Source organism: Lactuca virosa, chromosome 9 (assembly GCF_052849685.1).
Source record: "Lactuca virosa cultivar CGN04683 chromosome 9, Lactuca_virosa_CGN04683_v6, whole genome shotgun sequence".
Lineage (NCBI taxonomy): Eukaryota > Viridiplantae > Streptophyta > Magnoliopsida > Asterales > Asteraceae > Lactuca > Lactuca virosa.
Window position 1 is genome coordinate 160,285,297 of NC_136434.1, and position 12,495 is coordinate 160,297,791.

At 30.7% G+C, this 12,495-nt stretch overlaps 2 protein-coding genes across 2 annotated transcripts; one reads left to right on the forward strand and one right to left on the reverse strand.

Moving 5' to 3' along the window:
* Positions 1-1,346: 1,346 nt before the first annotated feature.
* Positions 1,347-6,064, reverse strand: LOC145139957 (protein FAR1-RELATED SEQUENCE 5-like). The gene is made up of 9 exons (XM_079073601.1): positions 6,059-6,064; positions 5,730-5,882; positions 5,590-5,601; positions 5,442-5,496; positions 4,070-4,141; positions 3,197-3,995; positions 2,858-3,116; positions 1,965-2,600; positions 1,347-1,871 (listed from the first exon to the last, which is right to left on the reverse strand). The coding sequence occupies exons 1-9, from the start codon at positions 6,062-6,064 to the stop codon at positions 1,347-1,349; spliced, it is 2,517 nt and encodes an 838-aa protein (XP_078929727.1).
* A 1,380-nt stretch (positions 6,065-7,444) lies between these two features.
* On the forward strand, positions 7,445-9,962 carry LOC145135746 (putative protein phosphatase 2C 63). Its single transcript, XM_079069975.1, has 4 exons — positions 7,445-7,971; positions 8,209-8,582; positions 8,692-8,928; positions 9,566-9,962. The coding sequence occupies exons 1-4, from the start codon at positions 7,716-7,718 to the stop codon at positions 9,815-9,817; spliced, it is 1,119 nt and encodes a 372-aa protein (XP_078926101.1). The 5' UTR covers positions 7,445-7,715; the 3' UTR covers positions 9,818-9,962.
* Positions 9,963-12,495: the final 2,533 nt, after the last annotated feature.

Consider the following 12,495-nt stretch of genomic DNA (forward strand, 5'->3'; position numbering starts at 1 on the left):
TTATGATGTTAGGATGGTTGGTGTTGAAAGACTTTCGGTAGTATGTTTGGTTTACGTCTATGTTTTTTATTTAGGGATCTTGTTATGTTGTTTTATTTTGGTCTAGTATTGTGTGTTTTGGGGTAAGAGTTTATCATGGTAGGATGGTTTATGGTGTAAGACTTTTGGTAACATGGTTTGTTTTGGTCTAAGTATTTTGCTTGGGGAAAAATGTTGATGTGTTTTATTATGTTCTAGAATTGTTTGTTTTTGAGAAATTGTTGAATTTGAATGGTGTTTGTTCTAGTAGTTTTTTTTTGGATATCATTAGTATTTGATTGATGTTGGAATGTGTAAATGGATATGAAAGTTATGAAAATATGCAATGTGTTGAAAGATGGTTTGTAATGTACAGGTAAGTTTTGTTATTAAAGAATGTAATTATGATATGCATTTGTTGTGGTAGTTTGGTACAAGTTAGTGTAGACATTAATGGTGTATGTAAATTGTTTTAAGTATATTTACATGACATTCTGATAGAATGTTTATGCTTGATTACAAGTGGTAGAATGTATGAAGATTATGATTTTCCATGTTTGTTTCAATGTTAAATGTTTGATAGGATACAAAATAATCATGTGTAAGAATTGTTAGAATTGTCTGTGTATGTGTCTACACTATACTTATTAGCATTCTGGTAGAATTTGATCCCAAGAATTAAAATTCTAATAGATTAATTGTAAGAATTGTTAGAATTGTTAGAATTGTCTGTGTATGTGTCTACATTATACTTATTAGCATTCTGGAAGAATTCTATGAGAAGAAAATCAATTCTAATAGAATCATAACTTATGTTATGAGAAGAAGAATATAATAACTTATGTTACAATTGGTAAAGTGTAACAAAATAAGTTGTTGAAAGATGGTTTATAATGCACATGTAAGTTTTGTTTTTCAATAATATTATGTGTATAAGATATTCTGATAGAATATATGTGCTGTTTTACAAGTGGTAGAATGTATGAACATTATGATTTTCCATGTTTGTTTCAATGTTATATTTCAGATAGGATACACATTAATCGTGGTAGAATGTATGAAGATTATGTTGTTACAAGTTAGGATAGTCATTAATGGTAGATAAGAATTGTTACAAATTATGCAAAAGTGTATTACACTATATGACAATTTTATTAAAGACTATGAAATTTGTAAGCATTAAAATAAATAAAGATGAAACAAAATTTTTTTTACTGTAATATAATATTAAAATAAAAACTACATATAAAGCATACTACTTAGACACGTTTTTTAAGAGGACAATTTCGTTTATCATGGTTAGCCATCTGTTTACATAAAGCACACTTTCATTTAGGCTTCGAACAAACTTTTTCCAGCATTTCTTTTTTTGATTTTAATCTCTTACCACGACTGCCAGTTCCCTTATTACGAATATCTGATGCATTGTCAATATCGGGAGCATCATTAGTTAATTCTACGCCTATAATCTGGTTGTAGAATGATTCTCTTGATGGCATCTCAGGGGCTGGACAATCATCTACAAATTTTTTCTTCAACTTATTCAACTCTTGAAGGTATGACTTTAACTTCGATGCATCATGGCTTAAAAATGAAACACAACGATCTATGTTTGAAAAAATTTCAATAGCCATCATGTCAGAGTTAGAGTCTAGTAAAGAATTAGAAAAACGCCTTTTAAGCAACTCTGTTGGAACAACATCCCGATGCCACCGTCTCATAATGTATTCTTTAAGAATCTGTTCAATACTATAGTACTTAAAAACACAAAATATGTGCCTACACAAAATACCAACATGTTCAAAATGCATGCAGGTACATTTGTATGAACCATCTATTGTTGAGTGTGTAACCTGGAATATGTATGATAAAATATGAGTTTCAGTAATAAAGTATTGTTGTGTGATTAAAAATAATAATTATGCATTGTTAAAGTAATAACGTACGATGTATTGGGTATCCTCTGTAAGACGATCGTAATGGTATTCCTCAAGTTTGTCATCAACAACAGGACTTGATGGTTGCCTTGTTGTTATGTTCTTTTGCTTCTCCAAAACAATAATAGTGTCAACACAATTATTAGAAGTAACACTCATTTGGAAACAAGTGTTATCAGAATCTGATATCTCTTTCTGCACCTGATAAAAAATTTTACGAGTGTAAACCTTTGAAGCATGTGGTTCAATTGGACTAGATGTGATGAATCTAGGAAGTGTTGTAGCAGTGTTAAAGTCGTTGACAACTTGATTACGCCTTTGTCGTTCCATAACACCCTCAAATGTCATCATAAACATTAAAAGATAAGAACCAGTAAGGGTATTGTTCTGAAACGACCAATTTTGACTTTCCGACAATGATGTAGTTCTCATAAGACCAGACATCGGTATGTCCTTGAAAAATGCAGGTACCCAACGTCTACGCAACCCATACATCTCTTGCAACCACTTGTTATTTGAAATGTTAAACTCATTTAAACAAGATTTCCATTCCTTTTCAAAATCATGTGGTTCCAGCTTAGAATTCCAAATTATAGAGTGAAAACGCTTGCGAAAGACTGAGTTTGTGGCTAGTTGTGATGTTATCTGAAAAAAAAAATGTTAGTATAAAATATATAATTGTGCTGCACAAGGAATGAAGGGTATGAATGTTGTAAACTATAACTTCTAACAGAATTTCTGTTAAAATTCTAATAGAATGTATCTTAAATTCTAGCAGAAGTCGGTTTTGAATTGTAGTTGTGGCATAGATTTTGTTCTGAAATAGTTAATTTCTGATTGAACAATATGTGCTAACAAGGTAAACATAGTGAGTTTGGGTTGAATATAAAAAAAATATTCACCTTGTTTGGAAGTTTTTTTGTAATATTCCACATACAAAACCTATGTGCTGACATTGGAAATACTTCATTAACAGCCTTGTTTAAAGCTGGATCTTGATCTGTAAGAACAAGCGTAGGTTGTTTTTTGAATGCTTTCAAAAATGCTCTAAGCAGCCAAGAGTAAGAACTAGCATCTTCTCTACTCAAAAGTCCAGCACCAAAAGTCACACATTTCTTATGATTATCTATCCCAGTGAAAGGTACGAAAACCATATCATATCTGTTTAAAAATATAAAACTTGGTAAGCGTTATTGGAAGCAAGAAAAATTATGTGAAAACATTTCAAAATTTAAAAATACTTATTCATGCTGAATGTGGCATCCAGAGAAACAACGTCTCCAAAAGCATTGTAGTTGTACTTTGCAGTTTCGCCAACCCAAAAAATCGAATTCAATTTTTTCTCAACAACTCTAAAATCGAAAGAAAAACTTGGGATATTTTTTTTCCTTTCCAGCATCTTCACTACAAGGAATTTTGCATCCCTGGCACCTATGTAAGAATTGAGATTTCTCGTACTGTTCTTGAAATCAGAAACCAACCCACCTCGAATGTCAGAATCACCCTGAAGTCCGGAATACAATCTATGTGCTCTTGAGGCACCAATATTTTGCTTTGACAAGTTATGAATAAACATCTCCTGTGAATAATCAAGTTTCCTCTTTGTACGAGACAAAAACATATTGTCCTTACCAAACAACTTATGATTATGTTGTTCGACAAATTCAGCAACATTATATTTATTAGTACCATGTACTAGAATAACAACAATTTTCGCTTTGCATTCGCACCTAAATGAGTCTTTCCTTCTCTGAATCTTATTATGTTGAGGGTCCAAAGTATCCACTTTAGCGGTTGTTGGTTTACCTTCCCGATTGCATAGCAAATGTCGTTGTGTGGTAATGCCGGATTCGGTTGTTCTAAATGGTCCAAGCCTGACATCAAAGCCTGCTAATGATGCATAATTGTAATACATTGATAATGCTGCTGTATATGAATCAAAAATTGAATTGCTTTTAGGTTTGATGTTGTCTGAAACAACAGGAATCCAATACAATGATCCACCAGGAGAAACATAATCATGTGTAACATGAGATTGTTCTGCATAAAAGAAAATTTAAAAAAGTGGCAAAGAATTAATCTAGTTTATTAAACTTTTTTTTTCATATACTAACCTTTCTGAAAATCAATGTTATCATCGTCTATAGTATAATCTGCCTCATTATCATTGAACTCGAATTCCTTTTCTGCATCTTTTAATAAGAGTATGTGTAATGGATACGTAAAGATATATAAAAACGAAAAAAATACTTAAAATACATCACCTGGATTATGATTACTAGAATCACCGAAATGATATTCGGAATTGTCATATATGTGATATTGAATGTGTTCTAATGGATCCTCATCTTTGCAAGTGCAAGTTACGCCATATCACAAAAAACAATATAAAATTTCAACATTATTATTATACAAATTAACAAATATAAAAAACTTATAAAGTAAATTCACCTAAATTTAGATTGCTACTCTCAGATAATTGAAAGTCGACATTATGTAAAGAATCATGATATACTCATTAGGATATTCATGTTGATCATGAATATGATCGTCACCAGCTGATACCGTATCATCTATAAGATAAGTAATAGCACGATTGAACACCAGTTGATTGGGGAAAGCAAAATAAATTCAATATTACAAACTTTGAGCCAATTCAGTATATATTAAAAAAGGAGAAACCGTGTAATTGATATGTAACTAAAAATGCGTGATATCTGTATTTATTGTTATCAAATATTTGGTTTTTTAAAATTTTTAGAAAGATTGTAAGGATAATAATCAACACAAAATCGTATTATTCATCATGATATTGTAAATATTTGACATATTCAAATTCCAAATATAATAAATTGCATAGATATGACTTCAACACATCCTGTGTTTTAAATTAGACTTTTAATAAATTAATTCTGCAAACTTTAAAAAAAAAATTATTGAAATTACAAATGATTTCTGGTTTGTTATGGCATAAACGCGTATACTAAGAAATCAATTAATATCAAAAAAGTGTTATTCTGTGAGAAAATTTCAAACAAGATCTACAATAAATTTATTTTTCACACATTTGTTCTGTATATTCTCGTACAACTTAACATAGACATACTTATACCACGATATCATGATACCACAATCTTATTCTGTAAAAATATATGTGATAATAATAACAGTAAATTTATTTTGCTCATGTTTGATCTGTATATTGTAATACAAATTAGCATTCTGGTAGAATTTGATCCCAAGAATTCTAACGGAATCTTTGATTAATCAATAGGTAAAACGAATTTAGATGCTTATTATTCTTTAAGAATAATAAGCATTGTGTTTTTGTTTTTTATGTATATTGTAATCAACAGTTACATTCTACTACTTTTGATAATAAGAATTGTGTTTTTGTTTGTTCTGTTCGAATAATTTTATTATGAATTTTATATCAAACATTCTAACAGAATGTGTACATATAACATTAAGTATAACACAATTTACGAAGAACTGTTTTATCCAGAAATATTAGAACAACAATACATTTACAACAACATCTCTGTAGTCATATGATAAATAAGAAAATTATGGAATTTTAATCAAACTCAAAATGAAAATTATTAATATTAATTGAATGAAAACATAAACTTACAAGGAGAAACCCCTATAATTCATGAATCCATATCATTATTATACTGAAATAAACCTCCATAAAATCCGATAAGACTAAATTGAAAACATTATTTAGATCATAAAATATGTTGACGAAGTAAACATCTACTCTCTGTTGACCCTTGCTTGAGGACAGTTCCTCCTGTCATGACCAACACCAAAACAAATCCCACATCTTATTTTCTTCCGATCTTGATGCACTTGGCATTGATTGACATTCCGATCATTGTTATCAGAAAAGTCCTTCTTATTGTTATCAATATTATCTTTGTTCTGAAAAACACAACAATAAAATTCAAAAAATGAATTTCATCACTGAAATATCGTAAAGAATAAATATGATATGAATATGATAAATGATTATTCTGAACTATGAATATAAAAAAATTTATATGCATATGATAAACGATACTTCAACACTATAAAAAAAACTTCCATGAACAACATACCTCCATTAACTAAATATCAGAATAAGAAAATTGCTCTGAAGATGATGAACTATTAATCTGCAATAGATTAAAACGTATACGATATATATATATATATATATATATATATATATATATATATATATATATATATATATATATGTTATATTCGTTGATAAAATGCATATTTAATAGCCTGATATTTAGGAATTTGATTGATATCAATCAAAATTTAATTAACTGGGAAAATATAAATTATATTGCAAGATTACATTAATACCCTTTAAGAATAATTGATCCATATTTGTCCATACAATAAAACAATAATTAGTTTAAACAAATGAACCTATATATATATATATATATATATATATATATATATATATATATATATATATATATATATAAAAAGTAGTTCATTTCAAATATTTATGGTATATCACAATGTAAGTTTGTAAATGACCTCTTAACAAAACAATTAGGTACTCCAAATAATCACCTAAGTTTGTAAACGACCTCTTATAAAAAGAATTAGGTACTCCAAATGATCACCCATGGATTGTCACCTCACCAGGAGGAAAGACCGTCCCTACCTTGTGGTTTCAATTGCGGTTAGGACGCACGCGGCTAGTTCACACACACTCTCTCTCACATACAAACACACTCTCTCTCTCTCACACACACACACACACTCTCTCTCTCTCTCTCTCAATCTTCTTTCTTTTCTCTTTCCTTTTTTTTCCGACTCCTGGTATATATACGACTTCAAGGGTGGTAAAATGAGAAGAAATATGAGCTGGCGTGATTTTTGATGAGTTGTGATATGGTAGACATGATAACACATCCCATATCCTAAGACACATGTGGACTCACCCTTAGATCAAGCCATGCAGATACTTCTACATCACACGCCACAAAGAACCACCTGTTGAGGAAGTTGAGGATGTATTTCCCGATCTTTGTGAAAGGATATAATTTTTGGAGTCATGACTACCGTAAGCAATGATTGATGGCATGGTGGAAGAATTTAATGATACTGATCTAATTAGCCATGGTTGATGCGATCTCAAATTTTTTGTTAGACGTTCTTTGTATTCTTAGTTGTCTCGATGTTACTTTGGAACATGTTCCTTAGCTTTAATTTTTGTCTTCTCAAACGTATTTCTACACTTGTTGTTTGTAATTTTGTATTATTATTTCATTTTCATAAAATTAATATAAAACTTGTCTTCTTTACATGTAAAAAATATACCAATCATTCACGAAAATTAAACCATGAGAACTACTGATACCTAATATTTTAAATGTTGAACTTAAAATGCGAATTTCAATGTAATGAACATTTAATTTAGTCTTTATTAATATTTGATATCATCCATTATGTTTTATAGGTCGAATATTAAAAAGATCACGCATAATAGATCGGTAGCTTTCTGTTAGACGGTTACGAGGAATATAATTATGGTCCCGTATAACATGATCCTCCGCCGCCGTCGTCGTCGTATTGCTCTAACGCGGTGTTCCTCCGACTTTTTCTCCGGTCCCTTTATTTCTACAACAACACCTTCTCTCCCCCAATTCATTCTTCAGAATCTTTCCTCCATCACCAACATTCTCCATTGATTGTCACAAATCACACTCCATAACTCCCTTTAATTTATGATACAATCGCCAAAAGATGTTTCGGAAGTTTGTGAAGCCTTTTAACAAATGTTTAGGGCACCCGAATGGCGATGAACTGTTATGGCACACGGATTTGAAGCCTCACGTCTCCGGTGAGTTCTCAATCGCCGTCGTGCAAGCTAACTCTATCCTCGAAGATCAAAGCCAGGTATTAACGTCACCGTCTGCCACCTATATCGGCGTCTACGACGGCCATGGTGGACCTGAAGCTTCTCGTTTTGTTAATCGCAACCTTTTCCCTTTGATCGACAGTAAGTTCGATACAATCTCCTTCATTTACTCAAATTCGTCTGTTTTCCTTCAAATCACGTTGTGCGATTCATATTTTGTTAATCAAATGAAGCAATTTCACGATGATCAATCCAGATGATTCCATGTTCATGTCTCCTTCAACTTCTAGCTCTAGGGATTTCACAAATTGTTAATCAAATTGATTACCGAATCTGCTGAAGCTAATGCAGATGATCGTGCATTCATCTTTTTTGTAGAATACGCAACAGAGGAAGGAGGTATATCTGCAGATGTTATAAAGAAAGCATTCCAAACAACAGAAGATGGATTCTTTCAATTAGTGAAGTTATCAATGCCGATTAGACCCCAAATTGCTTCAGCTGGATCATGTTGTCTTCTTGGAATCATTTCAAACAATGAATTACACATCGCAAACTTGGGAGATTCAAGGGTGGTTCTCGGCCACAAAGTTCTAGTCAACAGAAAGCCAAAACTAGTTGCAGAGCGTTTATCCAAAGATCACAATGTCTCCATTGTAGAAGTGAGGAAGGAAGTTCAAGCACAACATCCTAATGATTCACATATTGTGGTTTATTGTCATGGAGTTTGGAGAATCAAGGGCATTATTCAGGTACAATGAATTCAGGTAAATTGAATTCAGGTATAATGAATTCTGCATATGCCAATTCGATGTTTTTCTTGCCTTTTTTCCGATCAATTTCAGACCTTTTTGTTTTCAGATTTCAAGATCAATTGGTGATTTCTATTTGAAGAAACCCGAATTCAACAGGGATCCATATTTTATGCAACATGGAAACCCGATTACTCTAAATAGACCAGTTTTGACAGCTGAACCTTCTATCATATCAAGAAAGCTTAGGCCTCAAGATTCGTTTCTGATATTTGCTTCTGATGGGCTTTGGGAGAATTTGAGTGATCAAGAAGCAGTTGACATTGTACAGAAATACCCAAGAATGGTTAGTTTATTTTACCACAAAACAATATTGTTTTAAAAAAAGTACTCAAACTTTTTGTTCACAAAGTACCATTATTTTTATGGGTTTTAATGGTATTTTGTGAACAAAATGTTATAGTTTCTTACCTTCTAATAGAATATTTAAAGAAATGGTGTTTTGTGAAAAACTAATAGTTCATTACCCACATGAGGGCATTTTGGTCTTTTACACCTTGTCTCTCTTATACTAATTAAACCTTTTTCATTCTTCAATCCATTGATCTCATAAACCCTAAAGTTGCATTTGCTCATTATCAAAGATTTTACTTTTGTTTCATTCGTTGCACATTTGTTCACTATGGTTGCAAGGTTCGGCTATAGAAGGTGTTATACATTGTCCATTAAGTCTAACCAAAATGACTATTTTGCCCCTACCTTCATCTCCTTCATCCTATTCATGTTAGCTTTAACGGGCATTTTTTAGTGCCCACATGTGCAACAAATGAAACATCTATGGAAAAACCATAACTTTTGGCATACCATTGGAAAAAAAAGATGTAATTTACTCTAAAAGTTGTGGCATCAAATGCACTTAGATTGATTCAAGGAGCACATTTTTATGTTTTTTTTTTTTTTTGAAATGTCTGATTTTGATATAGGGAATAGCGAAAAGATTAGTGGGAGTAGCCATTGATAAGGCTACAAAGAAAAGGGATCTTAGATACAATGACATCAAGAAACTCCAAAAGGGTATTAGGCGCCGATTCCATGATGACATCACCGTCATAGTAATCTTTCTTGATCAACAAATGGAACCCGATAATGGCACAAAGCTGGGGTCCACAAGTGCCCCGATCGATATTTTTTCATGTAAGGAAGAGAAACACCAACATTTGGTTGAACATAAATGATTGAAAACCAAATAAATGTTTTGATTTATATAAAAGAACCAAAAGAGTGGATGGTGTTAGAATGGTTTGTTTGGGTTCAATGTTGGTTTAAACTTGTAACATCATATTGTTTGGTTCATTTTTTATCAATGAATTTTGGTATATACATCTATTACAAGTTATTGTAAATGCACATGGTGGGATGTGCTTTTGGCATTCATTAAAAGCTTTTAATAAAGTCATCAACATAAATTTTATAGGACTCACTTAAGTCAAGAATGCAACACAAGTATTCTCAACCAAGTGAATCATCTAAGTTAGAGGAGGATTATTTCCAAACTAAACACCAAATTGATCTTTAGATATTTAGGAAGTGGTGTCATTGGTGTCATGCTAAATGTTTTTCACCGACGACGTTGTGCTAATGGTAGAGCCACTAACTGAATGCTAGATTAGATATTTGGAGGATGACAATGTGTAAAATGTATAATGTGTAGATAAGAGGTTAGGGATTAACACAATCAATGCATTGTAAATTAGTTCAATTTCAATAGAATGTGTAATGATGGAGGAGTAGAAATATGTAAGTACTTCACACAAATGAAAGTTTCAAATACTTTGTGGTCTAAGATTCTTTAGGACATGGATCTTGAGGAAGACATTAGACATTGTATAAAGGTTGGTTGGTTAAAGTAGATGGTCGCCACACAAATTTATACGGCAAAAAGGTCTTGTTGAAACTTGTGGGAAGATCATATAATATGTCAGTTAGGCCTTTGCTATTATGTATGGATAAAAATGTTAGGTGATTAAGGAGCATGATAGGGAGATGGAAGTTGCAGGAAAATTATGTTTTGATTGACATATGATAGAATATTATTGGACAATATTTAGAATGTGGCAATCTGAAAGACATTAGGAGCGACATCGATCACTGATGGAATGAGGGAATGAAGATTGTCGTGTTTTGGATATGCCCAAAGGAGACAATTATTTGCTATGCTTAAAAGTGTGAAGACAATCAAAGTTGATGGTTTGATGAGGAGAGGGCGTCCGAAATCAAAAGATCCCATGAGGTTAGACATGAGTTGAGATTTTTCAATGTCATGACCTCACATAGGAGAATCCAAATGTTTACAATTAGGATAGTGGAATAGTTCAAGTTAACTCTTTTTTGGTTTATGTTTTGTTTGCAATATATACCTACTTTATGTTTGCCATATGACTAGAACAATAAAATGGTTGTTAGGAGATTTTTAATAATAAAAAAGATCTATGAAAATGAATTATAGACAATTTAAAGAAAACAACATCAACCCTATTCCTTAACATAACAAAAAAGTCATTTTATTTGTTGACGGGTATATAATGGACTAGATATAGCCCAACTTTATTTGCCCTAGTTTTACGTTAAGCCAAAAAGACACGTAACAAATGTTGCATATGTGATCTCTCTTTTCCTTTTTTTAGGCCTCTTTCACACATGTCACTTCTATCTAATAATATAATATATTTTGTTGCCCTATAAAATATAATGTTTCCTCATTTTGCAAGTTTTCAATCATAATTTATTTTGTCAACTAGTATTCATTAATTGAATCAATTAATCGTAAATGCTTTATAAAATTTCTTTATATTATTATTATTAGGAAATGAATAAGCATTTGATCAATAATAAAATACAGTCTATTATTTTTAATACATAATCCATTTACAGAAAGAATAGTCTTATCATATTGACTTCAACAAAATATTTCATAATATGTTTTTTTTTTCTATTCATACTATTTTTTTGAAACTTTTATAAGTGCAATAATTGTCTTAATATAAGTTAGTGGCATGATATGATTAATATCTATTATTGAGCTACTCTGGATTAGAGTGTTTAGCATTTAAAAAACCTACCTAAAAGCTTTTACTTTTCCCTACATACATTGACAACAAATAAAGTTTGGTTGGTAGTGTGGAATGCTTTCTGTTTCAATTCATTTTCTTTGCTTTCAATGTACATTCTTCGGTCATGTTGTTGTAGAGTAACTTATACTTCACCTCCCCTTTATTTATTTATGGAAAGGGCAAAGTATACTAAGCAGTAGCACAACATAAAGTCATAAACCTATTACGCACATATATGAAAAATTGCAAAAATAATCTTTGTGGTTTGTCAATTTCTTTGGGTAAGGTCCAAAAAAAAGTTTATTAGCAAAAAAAATCCTTATTTGGTGGTTTAGCTGTGGTTTTGGTCTCTATTTCGTTAACTTTAACATTTGGCTGTTAACTTTTTTAAAATGACAATTTTACCTTCAGTGACTATTTTGTAGTTATCTCTTTTTACCAAATTAGAAGGACCATTTCTGTCATTCTTCTTTTTAAATTTATTAAATGATTGTATATTAATTCTTCTTTCTTTTTAATTTTATTGAACTATTATACATTAATTCTTTTTTTAATTTTTTATTGGATTAATTTTTTTATCTGATTATTATATATCAGTTAATTTTATATTTAATATATAATATTTATATATTAATAAATATTTTACTAGTATATTATTAATTTCTTTTAACTATTAAAAAAAAATTATTGGATTATTTTATTTTAAAAAAAAATTATTAGGTTTTTTTATTGGATTATTACATTTAATTTATTATATGCTATATATAATAAATAATATTAGTGGATCATTAACTTTTTTTAAA

Bases quoted from the DNA above. Each gene is read 5' to 3' on its own strand.
- LOC145139957 (XM_079073601.1), bottom strand. The intron at 4,142-5,441 runs GTAAATTGTGTT...TAAAAGATGCAG, and splicing joins TCTGGATAAAACAGTTCTTC to AAAAGGAATTCGAGTTCAAT. The intron at 1,872-1,964 runs GTACGTTATTAC...TACATATTCCAG, and splicing joins CAGAGGATACCCAATACATC to GTTACACACTCAACAATAGA.
- LOC145135746 (XM_079069975.1), top strand. From the start codon at position 7,716: ATGTTTCGGAAGTTTGTGAAGCCTTTTAACAAATGTTTAGGGCACCCG. The intron at 8,583-8,691 runs GTACAATGAATT...TTTTGTTTTCAG, and splicing joins GAATCAAGGGCATTATTCAG to ATTTCAAGATCAATTGGTGA. The intron at 8,929-9,565 runs GTTAGTTTATTT...ATTTTGATATAG, and splicing joins TACAGAAATACCCAAGAATG to GGAATAGCGAAAAGATTAGT.